Consider the following 27,961-nt stretch of genomic DNA (forward strand, 5'->3'; position numbering starts at 1 on the left):
TAAATTTCCAAAACAATCAAAACGGTAATAGGCCTAACTTTTAATCAGACTCATCAAAACAATAACGAGTAAGTCAACAACATTATGGCTTAATGGAATTTTTAATGGCATTGGGAAGTATTATCTGGCAAACCACTTTGCTTTATTTTAACTGCAAAACTAACAAAGAAGGATGATCTAATCTTTTTATTTCTAACAACAACCAGGGCGTAAGAATAAACTGTAATAATAAAACTTGCGGGTACTACCATGTGATAAAATCTCTTTTGAATGAGTGTTGGCTCTGAAAAGAGCCAGTTTGGTCTGTCTCGACCTTTCGAACAGTATACTCTGCTCGTCTTCAAGAGAGAAAGCTTAATAATGGGGGCATCTTCACTCCATCTTGAGTCTTGTCTTGAGTAAGGTGATCCCCAGTCTGCTGCAGCACAAAATGTGGCTATAATACTGGGATGGTGCAGCGTGGCGTCGTCACAACCGAAGGTGCAAGTGGAGAAATAAAATTAATAAAAATGGGGGACAATAGGAGACTATCCAACGCTAGGTGGCATCAGACCTACCGGGTAAATTTACGTTGTTTATACGTAGTTCTGAACATGCGCATAATTCTGAGAACAATGGATTTACCATTGAGTTATAAAGAATGGGATTAACCCGGTAAGTCTGCTGCCCTCTATCGTCCAAAAGTCTTCCATTTGCACAAAAACTTGACAAAATCCAACAACACTATGGTGCAGGTTAAAAAGCTTGACTTGAAGATTTAGAGGAGCCTGGAACCAGCCGCCGGTAGCCTCATCCCTTTGACGACAGGCATCCATTTACTGTGGACATTGTTTGTTTTAATTCACTTCGAACATAACCCTGAAGCCTGCTTCTCGAACAGATGCATCCGACTGGAATTTGATGAAAATATCCCCGGTAGATGACGTCACTTCGTTCGGTGGAATTCTATTGCCGCAAAACCTGCGTTGGGCAAAAACAAAATCACGGTTGTTCAATTTAGTCAAACATTGCACCACACAGTTTGGGTGTGAGCCCTTAGTCAAACCTGTGTTGGCTTGGGCAGCTTCGTAGAGCCGCGATCCCTAGCAGCCACTTGAAGGAAGACCACGCATCAATTATTGTGGCCTTGCCACTTTATAATCTTGACTCGCGTGCGTGGTCTCCACTTCCAGTCGCTTGGGAACGCAGCTCTACGAAGCTGCCCAAGCAACGAAGGCGTTGACAAAAGGCTACAATTTTTGTTTTTATACCCCTGTGCTACATTTCAGACAGCGATAGATGTATCTTAGCAGTCAAGCGCAAAACAGACTCAAGCTTATGTTTTTTTTTCTCTTCGTGGCATGTAAAGTGATTTTAAGAATGTCTTCACCATCCTCTCTTATGTATAATTAATATCACCCTTTGACACAATGTTGATAAATTTGCGGGCCCCTTGGATCCATAACTAGAGCATTTTGATTTGTGATAAGTTTTTACCTCCCTATATGCCTAGCTCTTGGTTCATTATCGTCGCCATCTTGGATATCCAAGTAGTCGTACGAGCATCTGTCCTCTTTCTCAAGTTCGAAGGACTCGAATTGCAACCGGATGTTCTGTCCAGTAATTTGCCACAAGCAGTTGACGTCATTCGGGTAAGCAAACGGATAACCGGGCGATTCTATTATGCCACTCGAACCAGCTGTTAGAAACAAATAGAATCGAATATTGGAATCACAGGCCCTTTCGAAACGACTGGATTTGGCTTATATGATTCGGCTCAGGCTAGCTTGGCCCGCGGTTGTTTTGACAATAGCGCGTGCTTTGCGTATACGCGCCAAGGGTTTCAGACGAGAGAATGGAGCCTCAAGCAAGCCGAATGCAAAGCCAAAGCCGTGGTTTCGAAAAGGGCCATAATTGGCAAGACACTGCTCTTTAAACAAAGGTTGTGGGCTCGAATCATAGAACTGGTTAAGTAAAACCAAAATGAATATGGACTCAATTATTATTTGAACGTAAAAGTAAACTTCTACCAATAGTTTAACTCAGCCTTCACATGGTGAGGTATCACACATAATTAATTTTGTTTGGTTTGCGGTGATGATCAGACACCATGTGTGTATTTACCTGACACAGGTAGATAATGTTGTTCTTTTGAAAATTTGTCTTGCTTTACATTAATTTACTGGGGTTGTTGAAGACATAGGCCCTAAATACTAAAACAATGAAATTGAGATTAATGCTCGGACTTTTGGAAAATTTAGACACAGTGTAGGGGTGTTTTGACTTGGAAGGGGAATAACTGGACGGCCATAGGGACTCCCCATTATTAAGTTGAGCAGAGTCAAAGAATAGTTGTCCCTTACTTTAAAAAGCTCTGAGACTTTTTAAAAAGTATTTTTTCTTGATTGTTTATTTTTTGCCTTTTGTACTGTATGATTTGAGAATTATTATTTAGTCGTACCGTGAAGCACACCACCACACTCCACATTGTTGTTTTCCCTTTCCCGCGTGAAATATTCCACCTGGAAGGCGCCCCCATGCGGCCAGACAGAGCGATAGTGCATCCACACTGTGTGCGAGTTAGTCTGGAAATCGTGTGGTGCTTCGTCCTTGTTGCAGATTTGCACGTGAACTCCCATTGGCACCTGGCCCTCGTTGAAATCAATGTAGTCTTCACAGGGATCGTTGTTTGTCCATTGCAATAGATTAATCCTGGGGAGGGGGAGAAACAAAATGGCTGCCGTAGGCGTGATAGGTCACCTTTTTGGTGCTTCACCTTAAAGCCCGTCTTAAGCCCGGTTCATACACTGCAAAAACGGGGGTGTGTTAAACTGATTCTTCCTGGTATCTATATGTGGCAACACAAACAAAGGTGTTATTTATCTCCATTATTATCGTTGGTGAAATTAACACTGGGTCGGCGTTATCACATACAGATATCGAGAATCAGTTCAACACCCCAGTTTTTGCAGTGTACTTCATGCGAATGCGATACGAATTTAGTGACGTCACAAATTCTAGGGTTGAAACGTCAGGCCATTGTAATAAGTATTTTTTGCATTTATTCCATGATAATAATAACAATAACATGCGTTTATATAATGCTTAACACAGGGTTTCTGGGCGCTGAAATATTGTTTGTATAATGACCATAACAAAGTATAGGTCATTATTTGGTTGGTAAAATTGTTTGCAACACGCTATTACTCTATAGTCCGTCACCCCTACGTTCAGACAGCCCCCTGGTAATTATTTACACGATAGGGTAAGGGTTAGAGTTAGGAATATGAAAATACACTAGGTGTGTCAGCTAAGGGCGTCGAAACGTGTAACCTTCAACACACAGCCATCTACGGTACCTGAGAGAGACCGTGAACGCTGGGTCAACCTGAATCCTCCATACGCAGTCCAGAGTGCTATTGAAGTTAATCGGTGGTCCCTCTGGAGAAACAAACGTCCCTTCATAGCCTCCGTACTCTCCTCCACAGTTCTTGATACCTGCAATCTCACAGGATTATATTTTCTACATTTTGTGATGTATAAAGTAATATCAACTATACGTAAATTATTGATGAGTTGAACATCGATGACAAATCAAGGGGATTTCAATACAACGGACACCTTTGGTATTGTCAACAGTATTCTCACTTGGTATATGCATAAAATGACATAAAATTTGGATTCAAATGGTCATCAAAACTGCAAGAGAACAATGAAAGAAAAAACACACGTGTTGCACAATAAAAGTCTTCAGGCCTTAAGTGTTTTTATATTTGAGTGAGAAGTTACCTCTTTCTAAAAAACTATGATATCTTCAGAGGGAGCCGTTTCTCACAAAGTTTTAGTCAACAACCCACTGCTCGAAATTACCAAGAAAGTTTTTATGTCAACAGTTATTTTGAGTAATTACCAAATCAGTTTTTGTTTGATTGACATCGGTGTTGTAAAGACCTACCTACGCAGTTCCGCCCATTCGGAGCTAAGATGAAACCCGGCTTGCAGGCGCATGCGTACTCTCCGATTGTGTTATAACAGTGCTGTTCGCAATCGTTACGCTCCCAGTCGTCACACTCATTCTTATCTGAAAATAATAATGTCATAAAAGTAAACTAAATTACTGCGTTTGAAATGTTTAGAAGCGGGGTCATTATTCGTCTCTCTTAATATTATGCATGACGTCATAATCCTTGCCCAAAATGAGGCTATGGGCGCACGTCCGCCACCACTTGTAGTGGCCGGCTAGCTGCGCCCATGGCCTCGTTATGGGTTAGCATTGTGACGTACTTCTTGCATTAAGAGAGGCGTATTCAAAGCCATCGATTTAACCAATGAGATACAAGATCGTTGCTTTTTAAAAGGCGCGTGACTGAGAAGTGCGTGCGCAGATTCAGTTACGTCACAAAAGGCTGCCCTTAAACAATGACCTTACATACTCGCTCTGTTTACGTCACTTGATAACAATGAACTCAGAACTGATGCTTTGTTTATTTTATTTGATACAACAACGATCAGTATCAAATAAACACGAACAACTTGAACGCAAAACCTTCCTTTGAATGATTAGGTTACACTGTTAACAAACAAGCAAGTTTACAGAACTTTGAATTCCGGATTTGTTGATCGAATCGACACTCTACAAGTAATTTGAACTCAGTATAACAACCTTACAACGAGAACAGTGATACGGCATTCAAACTCACTTCTTCACCAAAGAAAGGATAAAGGACGACCAGGCGTTTTCTGTCTTTAAAATAAGTTGCATACACTTTGTTTTGGGAAAGAGAGGCAGTCGCAAACAGTAGGCCTACATTTTCTTCAATGAACAAGAGCATTTGATAATGACATCATAATGACGTCGAGACAAGAATAACTATAGTTTTGAAGGTAAGGCGAACAACCTCCTAGCGATTGGATGTACGAACTTCAATGATATTTAAAACAAAATCTCTTTTAGATTGAAGCGCACCTGTAACATCACGGTTTGCCTAATTCCACTGTCAAACCGTCCCGTATAATAACTAGTTTGTATAATTACAAACAATAAACGTGCTTTGACTTAAAGGCAGTGGACACTGTTCGTAATAGTCAAAGACTAGTCTTCTCACTTGGTGTATCTCAACATATGCATAAAATAACAAACCTGTGAAAATTTGAGCTCAATCGGTCATCGAAGTTGCGAGATAATGATGACAGAAAAATAACCCTTGTCACACGAAGTTGTGTGCGTTTAGATGGTTGATTTCGAGACCTCAAGTTCTAAATCTGAGGTCTCGAAATCAAATTCTAGGAAAATTACTTCTTTCTCGAAAACTATGGCACTTCAGAGGGAGCCGTTTCACACAATGTTTTATGCCATCAACCTCTCCCCATTACTCGTCACCAAGAAAGGTTTTATGGCAATAATTATTTTGAGTCATTACCAATAGTGTCCACTGCCTTTAAAGAAACTGGACACTATTGGAAATAATTGTCAAAGACCAGTCTTCTCACTTGGTGTATCTCAACATATGCATAAAATAACAAACCAGTTAAAATTTGAGCTCAATCGGTCGTCGAAGTTGCGAGATATAATGAACGAAAAAATAACCCTTGTCACGCGAAGTTGTACGCTTTCAGATGCTTGAATTCGAGACCTCAAATTCTAAATCTGAGGTCTCGAAATCAAATTCGTAGAAAATTATTTCTTTCTCGAAAACTACGTCACTTCAGAGGGAGCTGTCAACCTCTCCCCATTACTCGTAATCAAGAAAGGTTTTATGCTAATAATTATTTTGAGTTATTACCAATAATGTCTACTGCCTTTAATACTTGGCGAACAAGTACAACATCAGCAGCCGCAGCAGTAACATCAATAACAACAACAATAGAGATCCATAGTCTTCAGATAATGTAAAGAATTGATATTGTGAATCTGGGAACCCGACTGTTTCATGTAGGCATACGTCATCAATGACGGTCCTAAACTCTTCGAAATAATTTAGGCTGTTTTAAATTTGTGTAAAAATAAAGCATTATCCACTGTTTCAAATACACTATAACGAGTGATTTCGATTTTTCGCAAAATATTCGTTAGTGACGTAGTCTTCAGATAATGTAAAGAATTGATATTGTGAATCTGGGAACCCGACTGTTTCATGTAGGCATACGTCATCAATGACGGTCCTAAACTCTTTGAAATAATTTAGGCTGTTTTAAATTTGTGTAAAAATAAAGCATTATCCACTGTTTCAAATACACTATAACGAGTGATTTCGATTTTTCGCAAAATATTCGTTAGTGACGTCATCATCATCATCATCATCATCATGTCAAGGGTCGAATGGGACGCCACGGAGTCCCGCTTCAAGGCAGCAATGGAGAAAATGGAATTGGTCATCGGGGAGTACGCCTCGTTCCAAAAAGCTCTCGACGAGGAGGAGAACTTCTTGGCGAAGCGAAGGAAAAGACTCCGACACGCGCGAGCCTTCTTCGCCTCTATTTCACAAGCGGTTTCCGAGACCAGAAAAGATCTCGAAAATCTCAGGTACTTTTAGCTTATAAGTCTTTCTTTCGGATGTTCGATCCGGATCGGCTCTGGCCTAAATCTATAAACAATGATATCTCCAAATTTTATATTTTGGGCTCGTTGATACAAATTGACTTTCCCACAGTATTGTTTCAGCTCATCTCTCCATCTTGGTGCACTCTATTTTTATTGTTTCCGCCCAATATGGCATCCAGTCATTGATTACTGAGCACTAACGGTCAATTTTTCTGGGGCTTTGTGTCCTGCCCGCTCCATTTTCACTTTTCCTAAACGACGCAGTAAACCCTTAAAAAATAATTGCCCCTTCCCGGGTCACTATGCCCCGGGAATCTGTGTAAAAGAAATGACCCCCAAAATGGGTCACTTTGATCTGATGAAAAACCCAAGATAAAATTACATTAAAAACACACACTTCACGGGTCAGCCTTATATAACCATAAATGGGTCGGGCCCCTTACCCGAAATCCGGGTATATTCTGACCCTATAGCATTTAGAGTGTACAACATCGATCAGATAGCAAGCCACGAGATAATCTATAATCCAACTTCCTTCTCCTCCTTATACACATAGGAAGATGAACCAAGACGATGAAGCTAATGCTATTGTACTTGAGAGGCGTCTCTCGCAGCAGTTTGGTCCAATGAGAGGGTCATGGTAGACTCTTGATGAATAATTTGTAAATATAAAGGTATATTTTGAAACATTGGTGTCAAATATTTTTTTTATAACTATTTTTGTCACTATACAGCACATCACCAAGTAATGAAAGGGAGAGCTTTTTTATGTCTACCATCGTTGTCTATAAATCGTGTAATTTTAATGTAAAACTGTGTACGTTTGTATTTTTTGTCGTACAAAAAGTACCAAAAACCCTTTTAAACATTTTCGAATATTTAAATAGAAATGAATAATTGCCTCAGACCACTCCCGCGGCACAAAAGAAAATGAGAATAAATTTTGATAATCATCATTTTAAAATCCGCATCAGGAAATACCGAGCAGGTGGTACCGTTGTTATACGAACAATATTCCCCGGAAGTGATGCAACTGGTGAGCGGGTTATGACGACTGGAATATCATGGCATTCCCCGGCGAGTTGCCGGTGATGTCCGGTAGCTGGCTGACTGTGAGCTCGCTCTCATACACGTTCGTTATTATAAGGTCATTCATAATTCAGTAATGTGTGCACGCAGTGGCGATATACCCAAACACGAAGACATAATGAGCATTTATCATGGTATATCTGCTAAACTGATGATCCTTTTACCAATTATTTAGGGAAATGTTTTCTCACACGATAGCCAAAACAACCTCTCCGCCCAACACAAACGTGGATTTATACTGGCAGCAGACAGAATGCAAAACCGTCTTTACGCGTGATCTTTGCGTAGCGCGAGCAAAACGCGCTCTTCGAACAAACGCATAACATCAACTGGCTGCCGTTTACAATCAGAGAAGGTGATTTTGTTTTACGACTATTTTCGTGTAAAAAAAGGTGGACTTCGTACAGCAAGCTGAAGAGTGGATTTCTGTAACCGTGTACTTCATCTCAGTTATGGGCCAGGACGTCATGCCGTCAGGCCTAGCCTCACCGTCTCTTCCCCACCTTCCTCCCCGCCAGCAAGTCTTCATCCCCGGTCTCTACTCGGACGTTGAGTTCCGTCTAGACCGTGTGGACTCCGGAATCGACGCACTACGTCGCCGTGTGAGGGACTTCGATGGCCTGCTGGACGGGCAGATACGACGCTGCGAGTCCGCCGAGGATCGGGTCAGAACCCTCCGCGATGACTTCTCGCGGATAGACAGAGAAATTACGGAGATGTCAGCCGAACTGAACAGCACTTTTGATAATGGTGATAATGAAACGGTTGAAGACCAACTGGAATATGATTGCAACATCAACGTATCGACCAGAAACTCACTGAGGCCGGATTCACTGCGGACCGATCAGGAACAAATAATTCCGAATTCTGCTGATTTTGTTCAAAATCAAGAGGACTTGTCGTCACCGGTATCAAACAGAACAAACACACACGGTGTAACTATTCGAATAAATGCAGAATCGCAACCAGAGGAGTCGACACCACCAAATACCAATGGCTGTGAAAATAGCAAAGAATCGACTACGTGTAACCGGGAACAGTCTCCGATTCAAAGTATCGATAACTCGGGTAGTTTGATCCACCAGGAGAACAACCTCGTTTCGATCGGTGTAATCTGCAACGTAAACGAGCCTACGGAGGTTCCCGCGGGGTCGAGCGAGTGTTCGAGGTGTGTGTCGGAGGCTGAACAGCAGCTTCTTGACATGGCTCAAGATTTTACTGATTTCAGGAGGGAGGTCTCTTCAAGTACAAAGATAGACAACTTGGCAGACGACTGTTTGCTTGAAGCTCGGTTCTCACATGAAGAAGAAGGAGTGGAACGAGTACAGGAGACAAGAAAGGAGGAACATCTCTCTAAAAGTACATCCGCAAATGTAGATGTTGAAAACGAGGAGTATGCAGCCTTTGATAGTTACGTACAGGAGATTATCAAACGTCATTCCAGTGAAAATTGCGAGGATCTTGTAGAATCAACAGTTAACTTGAGGGCAGAGACTTGCAGCGAACAAACTGATCAGCATTTGTGTCATAATGAAAGCCAATCACCAGCCGGGAATGCTGACGAAAACCAATCAGATCGTAGACGAGATGATGTCAATCGTTCATCACAGAATGGAGTACGTTCAGCTGAAGTTACCATTGATTCACAGCAGTGTGACGGTCAGGTACCAGACAGTCCGGATCTAACTTCGTCAACAACACTGACCGCGGATGAATACAACGCGGACGAAGCAAGTGGTATTTTCGAACCGTGTCACAGCCAAGAAAGTAGATCTCGAAATGTATCAGCTAGCCAAAGTTCACATGCTCGTCGAAGAAACAAATCTGGAAAACGAAACAAGTGTGCTAATGTACAGTTCAAACATAGAGGGCGTCGTGCCTCACGCGGACCACACTGTTGCCTCCGGAATGTGCTCGCCACTTACGTGCACCGCTTTCTCGAACTCTTGCACTCTCGGGTCACCAAAGAGGTCAAGAAAGGGTCAAAGGGGAAGAAGCATCACTCCGGAAGTGAAAGGAGACACCACGTGAGTAATGACGACATCGTCCGTGCACGTGACGCAGTGTTCGATCGAATCGGGCTTACCGTGCCGTCGCTCGAAGTTCTGCTCAAGTTCGACCAGGATAATCAGGAGTGTGTGGATCATGCGCAGATCGATCCAGTCTACGTCACCGATGACGAGGTCCACAAGCTTTTGGTGCTGATGGGGACGAGTTGGCACACCATGAACGATCGTCTGCACGAGAATGACCGCGCGTTTAGAGTTGCCATAGCAACGGTGCATGCTGATTCGCATCAGGCAGAGTAAAGTTCCCGCTTCTTTTGTCAAAATTGAGTTTAGTGGATGAAAACATTTACATCGGGGATAAAAACAAACTTATTTAGTTTTGTCCTACCGGCCCTGCTTAATGGTTAATGGTATGGATAATGGTAACGATTGAAATTTTTTTTAAGAATAAAAAGGTACTTGGTAAGGAGCAATGGGGAGCTGTTGATACAGTACAAAACATTGTGAGAAATAGGTCCCTCTGAAGTAAGTACGTAATTTTTGAGAACGAGGTAATTTCTCACTCAACCATTAAAAGACTTCAGGCCTGAAGCCTTTATAGTGCACACGAAAGCACACAATTAGTGCGACAAGGGTGTTTTTTCTCTAGTCCAAATTTTCACAGATTGATTATTTTTATGCTGATGTTGGGATACACCAAGTGTCAATGCTGGTCTGTGACCAGTGCGTTAACACTGCATCAAAACAACTTTTCAATTTTTTAAGATTCGTGACGCTCACCCTCAATCAGTTTGGTAAAGATCTAAATATCAATCATGAATAAATTAGTTACCTATGCAATGAGTAGCGTTGTCTGGAGCAAGAAGAAAGCCGTCTGAGCATGTGCAGTAGTGCGCGCCCTCAGTGTTCACACAGATATCTGAACATCCGCCATTGTTGTCTAAACACTCGTCGATGTCTGCATTCAATTCAAACCCAAATAAGAATTATTTACCAATGATGACTAACATCTGAGGAAAGTAAACTTTAAAAACCACATCCGTTGACATCATTCTGGGAAAAATAGGTCGTTTCATTATTTTGTGTACGGTGATGTTTAAGGTAATTCTGCACTATAACAAAAATATTAGTCAAAACAACACTTATTAGTCAAAATATGAGACATGATTTTGACTATACATCGAAATCATGTCTAATATGACCACATAGTGTTATTTTGACTAATATATTTTTAGAGTGTACTTTTCATCAAAATTTGAAACGTTACGTCATTAGATTACAATAACCAATTGGTGTTTTTTTTCACAAGAAGAACAAAATCGCAAGTTAAAATGTCAAACTCAAGTCCATTTTGATTGAATATCATTACAAGTTAGGAATGAACCAAAATATCCCGGCCGAACAATATTATGTACAGACCACTTTTTCTCACTGGAAAAGTCATCGGATGTTTGGGATGTTGTCCCCAAAGGGTGTCGTATGCAATGGTTATTTACAACTTATACGTGAGATTGGAGACTTGTAATTTTTGCCTCACTATCATGAGCACTTTATCTTTTGGAAAATGAGTAGATCACAAAATTTCATTCGACATTTCGTTTGCTCTTTAATCGTGTACACTGGATTAAACATTGCATTAAAACTATTGTATACAAAAATTATACGAAAAACAACAATAATATTGTTTTATTGAAAATACAAGATGTTTACACCAAATACCTATGCAATTTCTGTAGTTAGCTGCCAGTACGTAGCCATATTGGCAACCACATACGTAGCTACCGATCATGTTAAGGCAGGCTTGCTCACAGTCTCCACTATTCCTCTGGCATTCGTTAATATCTGTAGAGAAAAGCAGCGAGACGTGTTCATAATCTGGTAAAACCAAATCTGTTAAAGGCACTGGACACTATTGGTAATTACTCAGAATAATTATTAGCATAGAACCTCACTTGGTAACAAGTAATGGGGAGAGGTTGATAGTATAAAGCATTGTGAAAAACGGCTCCCTCTGAAGTGACGTAGTTTTCGAGAAAGAAGTAATTTTTCCACGAATTTGATTTCGAGACCTCAAGTTTAGAATTTGAGGTCTTGAAATTCAAGAATCTGAAAGCACACTTCGTGTGGCAAGGGTGTTTTTTTCTTTCATAATTATCTCGCAACTCCGATGACCAATCGAGCTCAAATTTTCACACATGTGTTATTTTATACATAAAAATGTTGAGATACACCAAGTGAGAAGACTGGTCTTTGACAATTACCAAAAGTGTCCTGTGCCTTTAAGTAAATATACTACTTTGCTGAGAACATGTTCGTGTGATGAGAAAAGCTCCATTCTGCATTGTTGTCACAAATACTTCTATGTGGAGCTTACTTATTAACACTTGTTGTGCAAAAGCAAGTATTGTGTTTACTCACTTCTCCAGTGGTTTGAACCTTGGTGTTAGGCTATTGATTCCTACTCAATTTTACCTTTTCCTTGTGTAGTAAATTTCACACAAGTGAAGAGTACAACCAAAATAGTCATAACCAAATGTTGACAAAAATTTTACACATTGTACCCAGCAGGAGTTTTTACACAGCAAAATTTCACAAAACTGGTGGACACTTCTTTTTTAGAGAGTGAAAAAGGTGAAACTTTGTTTATTGTGCACAAAGTGTTTCATTACTCGCAGATAATGCAACATTTCAAAATGGCGCCCAACAAAGTTTGTACCGACGGCCATTTGCTGTTCTGGCAATGTACAAACATGAACAGGCGTATAAAGTGGTCTAAAGTATACCTCTTTGTGAATAGTGAGCATGGAATCTGGTTGGCTGATCCACGTCGCCACGCCTCTCGGGGTTACCCGAATGTAACTCAATCCGCAAACTCTCGCCGGCAGAAACCACGCCCACATTGCTCTGTGAGTGACATAGCTTGGTTATCAAAGGTGATTGGCTGGTGTCGCCCTCAATGATGTTGAGGTAATCACCATAACAACCGGTTTCTGAAGCAACTGCAATAAGAGGATATTGAAAATAAAAAATAACTGCGGAGAAAAAACATTGTAGGAGATTTTTTCCTCCTCGACATTATGCCCGCCATTATGTCGAATGTTGTAGAAATTTAGTCTGAAAGCGTCCTCCTTGAATCAAATTCCTTCAACCCATGTTAAAGGGACACGTTGCCTTTGATCGGGCGAGTTGGTCTACGAAAAGTGTTTGAAACGACTTGTTTTGAAATGCTTTGGTTAGAAAGACGTTTAAAAAAACACAAAATATTCCTCAAAATGGCACGGTTTTCGATGAACTATTACGGCACTCCAACTTGTGGAGTCAAATTTGTTACTCAACTTGTGGAGTCAAATTTTTGACTCCACAAAATGGCCGACCGTGTTAGTTCACCAAGTAAAAGGAAACCACGCAATTTTGAAGCATGTTTGTGCTGATGTTTTACCTGGGATTCGTAACTCGATAATTCTTAAATTGATCATGTAGCCGAGTTCCACCGTGATTTGCCAGACGCTGTCTGTATTTGACGGGAAGCCGTCGGGGTAGTTCTTGCTCTTCAGCACCCCACTGCTCGCCGTCAGTCGCTCGTCAAAAGCTTTAAAAAAAATAGAGATAATGTCATATAAGTTCTAGAATGTCCGAAAACATCATTGTAAATTTTATTATGAAATGCCAAGTAATTAGTGATTAGTGAGACCTGGGGTGGATTTTCAGAAAGACTTAAGACTAGTCTTATCTCGAGACTCGTCCTAATTGACTTGCCACACGTTTTTAGTATCTCATAGGACCAGAGTCCTTAGTAAGAACTATAGTCCTAACTCTTTGTGAAATTGACCCTAGGCCTGAAATTACACAAGGCCACCAATCAAGACTATAGTTTCGTATGGTCCATAATCTCGTAAGTTCTCGTCACCTGTCTTGGACTCTCGCATAGTCACATATTATCAATGTTAGACCTACAGCACAGACGGCATAAAAACAATCCATTACCGTTTCCCTCGAGTGACACAAGACCTGCATGACTGCGACTATTCACTTTCCCTGAACAGGTGACAAGGTCTTTTTTATTAGTTGAAATAACATTGTGGGTCTGGATATTCCCAAAACTGATTCCCTTATACAACTGGGTTTTTTTTTTTACAACATCCCAGAAAATTTAGGCAATAACAAATCAATACCATGGGGAAGAGGTATCAGTGTGTGTTGAAAAACCAGATGTTACCCCCAAAATCGGGTTTTTGTTGTGAAATGCTTTTTCAGGTTGTGAACAATTTATACTGTTTCATTCTTTTATGATCCGACAAGTCATTAATTTGAATTAATTTGGAGCAATATTTTCTTTGGAGATTGTTGCTTATTATGGATGTTGAATAAATTATGAAAACGTTCTTCTGTGATACATTCAACAAAGTACAAAACGTGAAAATAAAGCACCAAATATTGTTTTAAATAATAATTTTTTCCCAATGGTTATTTGTTTTCACAATTTGTTTTGTTAACATAGGCCGATGCTAATTTTATAGACCACTCTTCTGAAAAGTTAAACTTTATTTTGATTTGCTCTTTGCTGTGGTTGATTTTGTCGCAATTTTACAGCAGAAACAATTAATGAGTGGGTTTTGCTTTCCCTGACCAAGTGTTGTCTAATTGCTACTTTGTTGTTGTTGTTGTTGTTGTTGTTGTTATTCTTCTTCTTCTTCTTTTTTTTTTGGGGGGGGGGGGGCTGGGCCGCACAGACATCGCCATAGATATGTCAGTTTTTAGAGCTGCAATACATTTTTTTAATTATACAAAAATCATTGAATGACACAAAGTAAGTCCTTGATGCACTTACACACCGAATGGAACTTGGCCGTAAAACCAGCTCTGGACTGGAACACTGGACTGGTACGTGCCCGGAAACGAAGCCACACCCGGCCCGAGTCCAGCGTGATAGGTGTCGGTAAGATGCCGCCGCAATATCTGCCGATTAGACGGCCTAGCTCGCCCAGGCCGTCGCGCACCTCAATGTAGTCTCCGGGACACTGTCCATCCTTGTCAGCTGTTAAACACAGAGATACTTTGTGATAACTTCAGTAACAACAAAAATGTACACTTTTACCAAAAGGGAAGAGACTATGGCCTTTTCGAAACCGAGGGTTCTGGCTAAGTCTCTGCTTAGACTCTATCCGCCTGTTAAAGCCCCCTACCAAAAGCGCACCTTTTCAAAATAATTGAAGGAGCCAAAGCCGGAGCTCTTAAGCCCAAGCCGTAGTTTCGAAAAGGGACTATTAAAGCCAGGCACTCCTTGCATGATGTAAGACTCTTTTACCCTGCCCTGCCCATGTACGGATTCCTAATTCGTCATGGAGCCCTGCCCTGCCCATATACGGATTCCTAATTTGTCAAGGAGCCCTGCCCTGCCCATGTACGGATTCCTAATTCGTCAAGGAAACTTCTATCACAAAACATCTGGTGACGAAACCTTATACAGTCTACCAAACCCGAAATGTTTTACCGATGTGGTATAAACTCCATCCTAATCTCGTTTTCTTTCAACTCGGATTGAAAACTGTTAATGTTCAACATAAACCGAGATCTCCATGTCTTAACTAAAATCAACTTGAGTTATAAACATAAACCAGAGTATACCTAACTCGTTCATAAGGCTGAAGGCTGTTAAACTTTGTAGTTTGTCCCTGCACAAGTATAGTTTGAGTGTTTGTCAATCTACGAGGAATATTTTGATAGACCCAATATTTATACATCAACAAGCGAAAGGTTGAAAAGCTATCTCCTTTCGAAAATGCCATATAAATGTATTGTCTGCTGTAATGATGCTTTGATCGGTTTGTTTTATTTCCTGTCACGGCCCAGGGTCGACCCTTTCAGAAATCGTCTGACCCAGCCGTCTGACCCTTATGTATTCGTTCTCTTCAGTGGTGATAAAACTGTCAATTCCTTCTCCAATTTCAGCCCCTGAACTTTCAAGTAGCACTCAGGGGAAATATTATCCCGTAGAGTGAAGTGAAACTTTCGATACTTTGGGGGTGGGTATGACTTTGCATTTAGAACATGTTAAACCACATTAAAGGCATAGCAGCCGATGTGAAAAAGAGCTAAGACTGCTCTTAACTTTAAATCAATCGTAGTTGAAGTAAAAGTGATGTCATAAACACAAATCATTATTGTAATGCTGACAATTAATCTGGCGATAAATATTGTATTGCTTTGTGAAATCGAGCCCTGTACACCTTTGATAATTGTCAAAGACCAGTTCACTTGGTGTATCCAAACATATGCATAAAATAACAAATCTGTGAACATTTTGACTCAACTGGTCATATCGAAGTTGCAAAAAATAATGAAAGAAAAAACACCCTTTTTGCACTAATTTGTGTTCTTTCAGATGCATTATATTTATAAAAGGTTTCAGCTTAAGTCCTTTATCATTTGAGTGAGAAATTACCCCTTTCTAAAACAATTAGGTAACTTCAGAGGGAGCCCTTTCACACAATGTTTTATACTATCAACAGCTCTCCATTGCTCGTTACAAAGTAAATTGTTATGCGAACAATTATTTTGAGTAATTACCAACAGTGTCCAGTGCCTTTAAAAGTTCACTTGGTTTAAAATCGGCACGAGGGCCGACGGATCAACTTCCGCTCAAAACAACTTCGTCATGGTAACTTGTTGACGGAACTTCCCCCAAACTAGACAGATTTATTGTCAATACTTTCAAGTGTGTATGTCTGTTTTCTAACACATGACAAACATAAAAATAATGTTTTACACTCTTTGATGCAAGTTTACTGAAGCTTTTTTGCGGTTGGACTGTTGAGTACTTATGTAAGGAGGAAGTCAAAATACCTGACTTGTGTTTTTCCCATCTGTGTCATCAATAAATCATTTATAATAGTACAGAGGTCTGATACATTATGCAATTGTACATGTATATTGTAAACATCAACAATTGCGTATACATGGGAAGTTGTCAAACTCTATCGCAGCTGGATACCAGCTGTTATTGTGGGTATACCAGTAGTTCGAATGCTCGTCTTTCCAGTTTAGAAGTTTGACAGCAAATCTTTGCGCTAAAAGGTACCTGTAAATATAATTCTTTTAATAATAATAATAATAATAATAATAATAATAATAATAATAATAATAACTTTCGATTTATATAGCGCCTAATAACTAACAATTAATTCTCTAAGCGCTTTACATTAGTGCCCTGGTCATAGGGCCAATAACATCCCATTTTAATGTTTCTCAGCTCCCTTAGGAGTATACAACCTGGGCAACAGTTTATATCGCTCCAAAGGCTTTTTCATTCACAATATCAACCTCTACCCTCGCAGGTACCCATTTATTCCCCTGGGTGAAGAGAAGCAATTATAGTAAAGTATCTTGCTCAAGGACACAAGTGTCACGACCGGGATTCGAACCCACACTCCGGTGAAAACGCACCAGAACTTGAATTCGATGCTCTTAACCACTCGGCCATGACACTCTACAATGTTGATCCAAATGTTTACCGACTCATTTCCTTTGTAACCTCTACCAAACCCCAAAAGGAGAGTTATGATGAGAAAGAGGGGGGGGAGCAAAGCAATTTGTTATCAATAAAAAAATTTATTAATACTTACGTTCTAGATCAATATCCACGAAAGTTAATTTCAGCGCGAAGCCCTCACCGACAGAAATTGACCAATCACATGTCGTGTTTGGCACAAAGGGTTCTGGGTAGTGGGGTGACGTCATTTGCCCGAAGGATTTGAAAATGGTTCCACCACATGCTGTAAAGAAAAACAATAAGTCCGAAGCCAATAAGAAAGAATGTTATTTAATTTAATAATGCTGTGCCGCAGAGTCGATTTTTAGAATTCGGGAGACCATCGTATACAAGTTCGGAAATGAGCTGTCTTGCTTATTCAAGTACTACCTGGGCGGGGCTACGAAATCGGGCGGGGCTAGGAAATCGGCCGGGTATACTGCATACTACCTAACTACTACTACTACTACTTTTTGTGGATCGAATACTGAGTTCTTAATTGGTCTCAACGTTTCGACTAGTTTGCTCAGGTCATCGTAAGGATGCAATTATATATCGAGGATTGACTGCTATTGCACTGTGCAGTAAAAAGAAGTTCACCCTTCCTTCCTTCTTGAAAAGTAAAGCCTCACTGTGATGTTGCACACGAGTCAAAGAATCGACTGCGGAAATATGTACAGATTGGTAGTGCGAGTAAAAAGTGTTGGATTAGAAAATCTACTCTGGTGATGAACCCATCTGCTTTGCAGAGTAAGGGTGCGCATGAAAACTTGAACAGCAAAGTATTATATTGGCGAGAGATTTGGATGGTTGATGTTGTGTTTCGTTTCCCTCTTATTTTATAAAAATGAGCTTACACATGAGAATATTATTATAGATCTTCAGTCCTGTTTACTTACTCCCTACGTTGGTGCATCGATAGAGCAGATTAGCCTGTAGGATGTCACCCACACTCAGCCCTCGTTGCTGTCCGATTGAAGCCCACTCGGTCTTTGGGATAAGTGTCTTTCTGAAGTTCCGACTGAAGGAGTGCTGCCCGTAGTGCATCACGGAGTCATAGTCATAGGGCTGATCAAGTGAGTTGATCTGAATTTTGATGAAGAGTTTGGTTTTACTTGGGCATAATTGGTTACTTGTGAAGTTTAATTGACTGACGCTCACAAAGGTTGGTGGAGCTCTTAGCCTTTTGTCAAGGCAGCAAATTACTTTTAGGAAGACATTCTACCAGGGTTTGCCCGTATTACATTCTTGAGACATTTAGCTTGTCATTTCACTGGTCCGGAAGGGTTTTCACTGGAATATGATTGTTTAAAGGTTTCCTTCAATATCTTTAGCATGGGGGTTTAAACTAATAAAGTGATTTACATGTAAACAGTTGGACTTCAACAATAAATTAGCAAGATGACTATAGTTTGACAGAATTCTGACTACTCCTTGTGCGTTTTAACTGCCATTTGGCAAGCGAGCCATTGTTAAAGGGAGAAAACTTGCTACTTAGCAAACGCTATCCATAACAGTTTTAAACAAGTTTCACCTGAATTAATTTGTTTTTACCCTTACACTAATAATGTGATGGCACTGTATACTCACTGAACTTTCCCGAGTTCTGTCAGGGGAAAAAACACAGGCATTATACTCAAATTGCATTCGAGCCCACGAAGGATTCGAACCCAGTCAGGTACCACCTGAGTTTCATGGCTAAATGGACGTTACCTTGGCAGTGTCGTACCGGTAGAAGTTTGAAAGATCTCCCGGGGAGATATTGCCCTCGTACACGGTGACGAACTCGTCCCGGTCCGGCCGGCTCTGCTCGTGCCAGAAGCCGACCACATGCCCAATCTCGTGGATGATGGTGCGGAATCTATTACAGCCAGGTCCGAGGTAGACTTTCTGTCTGGAGCCCGATCGTCCAACGTGTGAGCAGCATCTTAAAGATTAAAAACCATGGTTTAAAAAAAAGGATGGTTTGAAATTCTGCCATCTTTAAGCCCGGGTCATAATCTCCTGCGAGTGTGAAGCAAATTTTGACGTCACAATTCTGTTCGCAGCGAACATTTTGCAGGAGTTGAGCATAACTCATCTGTTGAAAATTGTTCGTTGCTATTTTGTGACGTAAAAATTCGTATCGCATTCGCATGAACTGGGCTTTACACAAAATTTAGTTCCATAGTAGTTACTTGTTAGACTGTGGATCAGATTATGCCCTGGGAAATCGCTGCCCGTAGACTCTGCGGGTTACGTTTGTAGAAAAAGCAAAAGGGCGCATGAACATGCGCAACAACATATTTGGTGTGGTTTCATTTTGTTTGGTTTCCTGACTGTCTGATTGTGTATTGCATTAATGCCATATGAAGGCCCTATTTTCGATTGGACGGCCACAGATAGGCCCCTACGGCTATGGCTGTTGCTAACTGTATTGCTAAGGACTGCTAAGCCGTAGCCGTATAGCCGTATAGTGGCCACCAATTCGGACATTACCCATGACACACTCGACCCACGATCTATACGTATAAAACACTCGCTTGACTACGGCTTTGTTGGCTTCAACAGTAATGCTCATAAGTAGCCTTAGCTGTAAGCGAGGCCGTATAATTGGATCAGGTCAAAGCTTAATACATCACGTTATATTATACGCACCCTCCAGAAAAGTAGAATAGCACATAGGCAGTTTGATTGGCTCTTGGTATGAACCGAAGACACGTGTGCTCCTCCCAATGGCGCATGCTCCGTATGACAAGGTTCTTGGTATCCTCTAAAGTAAATTCAAATGGGTTCAACATAATAAGACTTAACAATCTCTACAACACAGAAACAAAATGCATTCAATATTTAGCTATATGGCTTATAACATAGTTTATTTGCAAAACCACAATCACAATCACATATTAATTGTTCGTGTCCATTTTTATGAACGACAGCTTGAAAACCACTGATGTTATCTCTAAATGTATGGGATTCGAGGCATTGCATGGTGAGGTATCAATACATATACTTTGGTTTGCGGTAACACCGTTATGTGTATCTACTTGGCAGCCAGGTATATTATGGCCCTTTTCAAAACCATGGCTTCGGCTGCAGATTCGGCTTAGGCTAGCTTCGCGGTTGTTTTGATTATTGCGCGTGCTTTGCGCACGTGCACAGGGCTTTAGATAAAAGGACGGAGCCTGAAGCCGAATCAATAGCCGAAGCCGAGGTTTCGAAAAGGGACCATGTTCTGCAGAGGTTTCGAAAAGGGACTAATTTCTGCAGAGAACTGTCTGGATATGTATTCCACTACTTACCGCGGAGTAGATTTTCGGATTTCGGGAGACTTCTCAATGTTATTTATAATAATTATGTAAAATAATAATCGCTCTGTCAATTGTGAAAAAAAGTGTTTGAGTTTGTCGAATACAAGACCTGCAAAGAGTAACTTTATGAGGATGTGTCTCTTGTTCATCGGACAAGTGTATTTGTGTTCCCATGAGTGTTGCTGTGCACCCACGCCTACAATGTAGCCTAAGCAATTGGAAAATTGCTTCAAAACAAAAATGATAGGCCTAGAAATTACAGAACTAATACTTTCAATAATTGTTTGCAGATTTATTTCTCGCCCACACTATGGTCTTACCGTCACATTTAGCGTCTATTTCATACGGTATGATAGCACCAGGCCACAGGTTAGATTCCACGGCTGTGGCACCGCGCCTCATCCGCGACCTTTCCTCGAAGTCATGGTGGGCGCTGCGAGACAACTCGACCCTTGACGCTTTCTTGCTCCTGTAGTAGTGTCTCCGTTGGTCACCGTGTTGAGCACGGCGTTTTTTGCGGGGTGATTCGTGACTTTGTGACGGGGATCCCCTGGTGCTGTGAACACCCCCAGTTCCCGTGTGTGGGTGGGGGTCGTCTGAAGTCCAACCGTCAATCAGTATGTCTCTTTGATAGACGGCTATATGGGGAAAAAATATCAAATAAAATGTAGTAATAACTTATTTGAAGTAGTTTCGAGTTGCGTTAAGTGTTCGGCGTCATGTTTTGTGTTAAGGGTCTGGCCTACAACAAAATACTCATTACCAAGTAAGGTTTTATTTTGAGTAATTACCAATAGTGTCTACTGCCTTTAATACTCTTGGGGAAAGATAAATCTGCCCTTGAATTCGACCTACAAGTACAAGTGTCATTTTTACATGTATAGCAATTGTGAGTCACATTGTCACACAGACCTTTACTTTTAAAGGCAGTGGACACTATTGGTAATTGTCAAAGACTAGCCTTCACAGTTGGTGTATCTCAACATATGCATAAAATATCAAACCTGTGAAAATTTGAGCTCAATCGGTCATGGAACTTGCGAGATAAACATGAAAGAAAAAAACACCCTTGTCACATGAAGTTGTGTGCGTTTAGATGGTTGATTTCGAGACCTCAAGTTCTAAATCTGAGGTCTCGTAATCAAATTCGTGGAAAATTACTTCTTTCTCGAAAACTATGGCACTTCAGAGGGAGCCGTTTCTCACAATGTTTTATACCACCAATATCTCCCCATTACTCATCACCAAGAAAGGTTTTGTGCTAATAATTATTTTGAGTAATTACCAATAGTGTCCACTGCCTTTAAAGGAAACATTGAAGACTTTAAAAAGCTTATTTCTATAGTTTCAATCAAGATGGCTAAAAAATAACATTGTATGTGATTTTGTGCTCTTTGTTTTGTTTTTGCCTATCCTCGTAAACGGAGTAATCCCGTCTACATCAACTATAGACACTGTGACCTTAAATACCGGCAATAACATAGGACGACAAAAATAGACTCGTATGTTGTTGCCAACTGATTAAATTATACTCGCAAACAATACACAGTCATGGTATTGTTTTAAATCCCAACATATTTCGCATAAATCGAAACCAATATAGGTCTTGACGTTTGACACGGTCCTTTTCGAAACCACGGCTTCGGCTCCAGATTCGGCTCAGGCTGGCTTGGCCCCGCGGTTGTTTTGACAAACTTGCGCGTGCTTTGAGTACGTGCTCGGGGCTTCAGACTATAGAACGGAGCCTGAAGCCGAATCCAAAGCCGAAGCCGCGTGGTTTCGAAAAGGGCCTACGTGTGACGTAGAGAAAATCATCCCCGTCGCGTGTGAACACTAATCTATATGAAACCACCAAAACATGTTTTCGACTGACACACAATGTTATGCGTTTTTTTTTATTTTTTACTTTCGTTTCAATCGTCGAGTCTAAACGTTGTTTCTAAAAGTCATAACTTTTTATGGCACAAAAGAAGACGGGACCAGGTAAACGCAGAGTGAAGTCCATTTTTTACAACTTTTCAGTATAATATCTACAGGTCAGACATGTTTTTGTTTTGTTGAAGTGTATACCACAGCTTTATGTGTTTGATAAACCAATAGCTATGATCTCTCCTTGGCAAAAGTTCCCATACATTTTGGTCACTCTCCAACTGGGGACCTTTCCGCAACAGGGAATCTCTTTTGATGTCCCGGTTCACGTGTGTATCCCACATACAGTTTTTACTTTTCTTTTCTCTGTCTGTGTATAACACCCTCCCATAAACGTTTTACACAAAAACTTCCTTGTGGAGCAAGGAAGAATTCTCCATTTGTTCCCCCCCCCCCCGTTTGTTGTTGTCCTCGGTCTCCATGGTGAGAGCTACAATTAAAACAAAGAACGTTTGGAGAGAGAACCATCTTCTTGCTAAACGTCCACAGTGCTACCCCCACCCCTACTGTAAATGTTGGCATCCCAAACTGACTCTGCAATAAGGAGACGCTCTGAATAATCCCGGGTCAGAATTGACCCGGATTCGAATCCCAGGGGGCCAGACCCATTTCTGGGTCAGGAACCGGAATTCGTGGCAAAATCCCCGCTTTTAACAAAAATATTTCTGGTTACAATGACACGGATCATGGGTCACATTGACACGGATTCCGGGTCAAACAGACCCAGATGGCTCTGACCCCCTGGGACCCAAATCCGGGTCAATTCTGACCCGGGAGTTTTAAAAGTATAGGCCTCACGGTATCAGTTCAGAATTAAACCACAGCGTGCCAAACCGGAGTGTCCGTCGCACAAAATACAACGAATCGAATTAAAATACTAATTTTGTTTATCTCAACATTTTAGGGACTTAAAACGAAGAATGCAAACTATTCGGAATTCCGATTGTTTTGATGACCTTGATCATTGTGAATATCCTTCAGTAGCAAACACCAATGTGTCCAATGTGGGTCAATTCAGTTAAAGACACTGGACACTATTGGTAATTGTCAGAGACAAGTCTTCTCACTTGTAGCCTTGCACAAGGCAGTCGCATTATTCGCTCCGAAAAGACGCAGCTGTAAACCCACCCGCCGTATACCCTGTGCATGGTGTGTGCGATCACACCGAATGACCAACCCGTATACACACTGTCACATCGCACGAATACTGTTCACACAAGTCATCGCACTCGTACACCACTAACCGCATGCGGAGGCCGTCAGGCCGACAGCCTTGTCGGATCTGTATCTTCCCGTTTTAATGTGTTGTATTGAAAAAATTCCAATAGTGGACGAAATTGGGGGGGGGGGGGCTCGAGGATATGCTAGTATGCAGCTCATGAATATGTATATCGTTCGTCAGACCTATCAGACAACACAGGATGTGAGGCAAATGAATTATTCATTTTGACGTCCAATCACGCACTTCCCTTATCACGACCTTTGGACCCTATCATGCGTCCGTGGGCATTATGGTAATGAGCTGACCGTGGGAACTCTTCGCTTATTATAGTAATAAGGTCAGTGGCTTCAACACAGACCCTACAAGGCTGTCGGCCTGACGGCCTCCGCATGCGGATAGTGTACGGGGGCATCGTGTCGTGCGATGTTACGCACAGTGAATACGGGTGGGTTTTACGCACAGTGAATACGGGTGGGTTTTTATACAGCGGCGGTCTTTTTTCGGAGTGAATAATTCGACTGCCTTGAGCAAGGCTATCTCACTTGGTGTATCTCAACATTTTTTATGCGTATAACAAACTATAAATAACAAACCTGTGAAAATTTGAGCACAATTAGTTGTCGAAGTTTCGAGATAATAATTTATTATGAAAGAAAAAACAAATTTGTGTGCGTTTAGATGCTTGACTTCGAGACCTCAAAATCTAATTCGGAGGTCTCGAAATCAAATTCGTGGAAAATTACTTCTTTCTCGGAAACTACGTTACTTCAGAGGGAGCCGTTTTTCACAATGTTTTTTACTATCAATCTCTCCCCATTACTCGTTACCAAGTAAGGTTTTATGCCAATAATTATTTTGAGTATTTAGCACCAATAGTGTCCAATGCCTTAAAAAAAGAATAGAATGTCCCCAACAGGTTCTTTTCTTCTGATGGCGCTTAATTGTGGCTTTAACCCCTTCATGCGACGTTTCGGACAGTTGCGTGAACACCATTAATGTATAAAATTCTAGCGAATTGTGAAAAAAAAATCATTGCATGATGCGCATCGCACCGCAGCGGACGAACCCAAGCGAATAGTCGCTTGGGTTTGTCCGCTGCATTCTAAGAAATAATTCTTCGATAAATACTTCACCGATAGCTCACATTTTTTTTCATAGCAATTTAACCCAATGCTTCTTCAGAACGGTAATGTTAACGGGCATATAGCCTACCATGGGCTTTATAGAGACGACATTAAAATCAAAGTTTGCATCATCGAAATTAATCGACTTCCTGTCTTTCTGGGTGCGGATATCCCTTTGGCAAAACTCCAAAACTTATCATAAAACTTGCTTGGACATGGAGGCCCCAGTGCAGCTGTTGATAATGTATCTTTTATGAAACAAATACCTTTAAAGCCATTGGACACTTTCGGTAAACAGTATTATCCAAGGCCCACACTTCGTGTATCACAACTTATAATTATATAAAATAACAAACCTGTGAAAATTTAGGCTCAATCGGTATTCGGAGTCGGGAGAAAATTACGGGGAAACCCACTCTTGTTTCCGCACGTTTCGCCGTGTCATGACATGTGTTTAAAATAAATCCGTAATTCTCGCTATCGAGAATTGATATTGTTTTAATGTTTTCTCAAAAAGTAAAGCATTTCATGGAACAAAAATTCAAGAGAAGTCTTTCACCATTACCTTCTGTAAACCCTGTAAATTATTTGTATATCTGTGAACTTTTTTTTTCTGTACCGAAAGTGTATAATGGCTTTAAGTATTGGTTTTAGAGATAGAGATCCAAGACATTTCAATATGAGAAACGTTTCGCTACTAAACCACCTTTTGAAATGGTCACGGGTTGGTTTTATTGTGTATAACTTATCTACATTTATTTTCACAGGATTAAAACAATCAATGGTTCTAAACACAAAAGGTTTGCCTTTAAAAAGATAGACGCTCTCACGAATGTTTAACAAACTTATCAAAATAGGTTGTCAAAATAACGTGCGCCAAAACAAATTTGATGAACGTCAGCAGTTCAAAATAGCTCATAGACAGCACTTATACATTTAAAGGCACTGGCCATTAGGGGCCTTTGATGGTATTTACTCAAAACAGTTGTTGGCAGAAAAACTTACTTGGTAACGAGCAATGGAGAGATGTTGGTTGTATAAAACAATGTGAGAAACGGCTCCCTCTTAAGTAACGAGGTTTTGAGAAAGAGGTATAGTTTCTCACTCAATTAAAAGATTTCAGTTCAGAGGCCTTTTTTTGTAGGCATCTGAAAGCACACCAATTTGAGCAACAATATGTGTTCCTCTTTCTTCATTCTCTTGAATCTTCGATGACCAATTGAGCCAAAATTTTCACAGATATGTTACGTTATATTGGGATACACTGTAAGGACCTTGCTCGTAATAATTACCAAAGTTGTCTAGTTCCTTTAAATGAAAACGTAGTGGGTGTCCAAGTTCAAACATGGCGTCCAAAATACACCACGTGCATATGAAGTTGAACACCATTCGGCGTATATGATGCGCCTTTAAAAACGGGAAATTGTTTCCTCATTTGTATTCTTCATTGTTCAAAATATAGCCTCGAAATATACTTTGATTTAATCCAGATGTGATGAATTTAATTGCAGCCTCGGTTACCCTACGGGAGTCCGGGGCCAGACTCTTTACATTGCTTTGGCTCTATATGCATTGTGTGTGGAGATTTGATAATGGTATAAGAAGTAGGCCCTATGGAGTTAATCACATACCATTGTTGTTGTGGCATGTTTTTAATAATAATATGGAAAATCTGACATCCATTTGGTTATTAAAGTATAAACATGCATATACGGCGAAATGTCACGAGTTGTTGATTTTAATACACCGGTTTTAAGTTCTTTCGAGCAAAACAATACGAGCAAAATTAAACAAACCCCTATAAAGGAGCCTACTTAAATTTTGTTTCGTGAAGAGATAATTTCTTTTTTGTTGTGTCTTCAACAAAGAAAAACGCAAACATGATAATAATTCCTCTTTTTTCGACCCCAAAGCAGAGTATTTCTCAAAAGGTATAAATAAATGGAAAACACAGAAACAGTTTTGAGTTAATTCCTTTAAGTTATTTGCTGCTGTTCTTTTTTTTTTGACAAAGATCTATGTAGGTGCAATATTGCTCATTATCTTCAATATCAAAATGTTTATTTTATCAGTAGTAGTCACCCCCCCGCCCAGATGTTTTTTATTTATTTTTATTTGAACCATGATACCCCTGTGGATATCAAATGGTTTAGTGTTTATTTATTTTATCCTCTTATGTCTAAATATATATCCGTCTAAGTTTAGATAGTTACTTGCACTTTTTACGAGCCGAACCAACAGCTGGCTAGCCTACACCTGTCACCTACCGTCCCCGCTACAAGTCACACCAGACGACCACCCGTCGCCACCATCCCCCTCCTCGTCCCGCAGCCTACGCCGTCCATATCGCCAAATCTCCCCATCACCAAACTCCCTCGCTCCCGGTAAATCCTCCACGGCCCGTGAATACCCGATCGCGACACCTGTTGAATAACAGCTACCCCACGGTATCAGGGCGAACGCCGCTGTTAACAAGAATACAACAGCTGTCGCACGTGGAGTAACTTCGGAGGCAGGTCGTGATGGCATTTCGTCTCAAGCTTCTTTCGCTACTCTCCGTGACTTGAAACTCTGCCAAAAAAGTCCTGAATGAAGCTTGTCGTTGTGGACAACTGTAGAGAACGTATAGGGAGACCCAGAAATAGCGATTAAGGGGTGTGGGGTCAGAGCGACTCGACCGAGACATATGCTGCCTGATGACAGCTCAATACTGCCCCGAGGAAATCTCAACCATAACGGTAGAAGTCCATAAGTGGCCCAACTAGCCTAATAGACACAACTGAAACTTTCAAACTAAGTTTTCACAACGTGGCTCTCAGCAGTGACATAAGATTAAGGGCTGAGCCTGATTTGGTAATCCGCATGTCGAGTGTAGGGAAGTCCTGCCCCTTTCAGTGATACGCTGCGCAGAAATGCTCAACTCGGATTATTCTTATGCTGATATAAAGGGAAGCCCACGTCACAAACGTAGTGGCGCGCCTCCAATTCACGTTATAGTCTTGGCTAGGAATGTCCAAATATCAATCTATAACTTCCTGTGTGCATACAGAAAAGTGGAATATACCTGCCCTTATGGAGCTAGCTGCGTATTCGGTGTCATTTGGTTGTTGTTTATACAATTGGATTAACAATTTAGGACCCCGTGGTGAATTATGATGGAATCCGCCCTCTCCACAGTAATGACATTGTTTTCGCGTGCGTCTTGAACACAGCTTCTGTTTTGTGACGATTGAGCGAAAATTAACCTTAA

The 27,961-nt window shown here is 40.8% G+C and overlaps 3 protein-coding genes across 3 annotated transcripts; 2 read left to right on the forward strand and 1 right to left on the reverse strand.

Moving 5' to 3' along the window:
- Nucleotide 1: 1 nt before the first annotated feature.
- Nucleotides 2-27,945, reverse strand: LOC139944768 (tolloid-like protein 1). The gene is made up of 16 exons (XM_071941873.1): nt 26,979-27,945; nt 20,757-21,074; nt 19,784-19,898; nt 18,860-19,073; nt 18,046-18,232; nt 17,241-17,390; nt 14,447-14,653; nt 13,058-13,207; nt 12,402-12,617; nt 11,338-11,460; nt 10,451-10,576; nt 3,935-4,060; nt 3,339-3,477; nt 2,441-2,691; nt 1,477-1,678; nt 2-960 (listed from the first exon to the last, which is right to left on the reverse strand). Exons 1-16 carry the CDS (start codon nt 27,238-27,240, stop codon nt 837-839), a joined length of 2,910 nt encoding a protein of 969 aa, XP_071797974.1. The 5' UTR covers nt 27,241-27,945; the 3' UTR covers nt 2-836.
- LOC139944773 (uncharacterized) lies at nt 4,438-7,483 on the forward strand. Its single transcript, XM_071941877.1, has 3 exons — nt 4,438-4,863; nt 6,257-6,502; nt 7,077-7,483. Exons 2-3 carry the CDS (start codon nt 6,285-6,287, stop codon nt 7,162-7,164), a joined length of 306 nt encoding a protein of 101 aa, XP_071797978.1. The 5' UTR covers nt 4,438-4,863; nt 6,257-6,284; the 3' UTR covers nt 7,165-7,483.
- On the forward strand, nt 7,507-10,441 carry LOC139944771 (uncharacterized). The gene has a single exon (XM_071941875.1). The coding sequence runs from the start codon at nt 8,062-8,064 to the stop codon at nt 9,916-9,918; it is 1,857 nt and encodes a 618-aa protein (XP_071797976.1). The 5' UTR covers nt 7,507-8,061; the 3' UTR covers nt 9,919-10,441.
- Nucleotides 27,946-27,961: the final 16 nt, after the last annotated feature.

This window comes from Asterias amurensis, chromosome 12, assembly GCF_032118995.1.
Source record: "Asterias amurensis chromosome 12, ASM3211899v1".
NCBI classification, from domain to species: domain Eukaryota; kingdom Metazoa; phylum Echinodermata; class Asteroidea; order Forcipulatida; family Asteriidae; genus Asterias; species Asterias amurensis.

Bases quoted from the DNA above. Each gene is read 5' to 3' on its own strand.
- LOC139944773 (XM_071941877.1), top strand. From the start codon at position 6,285: ATGTCAAGGGTCGAATGGGACGCCACGGAGTCCCGCTTCAAGGCAGCA. The intron at 6,503-7,076 runs GTACTTTTAGCT...TTATACACATAG, and splicing joins AAAGATCTCGAAAATCTCAG to GAAGATGAACCAAGACGATG.
- LOC139944771 (XM_071941875.1), top strand. From the start codon at position 8,062: ATGGGCCAGGACGTCATGCCGTCAGGCCTAGCCTCACCGTCTCTTCCC.
- LOC139944768 (XM_071941873.1), bottom strand. From the start codon at position 27,240: ATGCCATCACGACCTGCCTCCGAAGTTACTCCACGTGCGACAGCTGTT. The intron at 21,075-26,978 runs GTAGGTGACAGG...TTCCCCATATAG, and splicing joins TGTGACTTGTAGCGGGGACG to CCGTCTATCAAAGAGACATA. The intron at 14,654-17,240 runs GTAAGTATTAAT...TGTGTTTAACAG, and splicing joins CGTGGATATTGATCTAGAAC to CTGACAAGGATGGACAGTGT.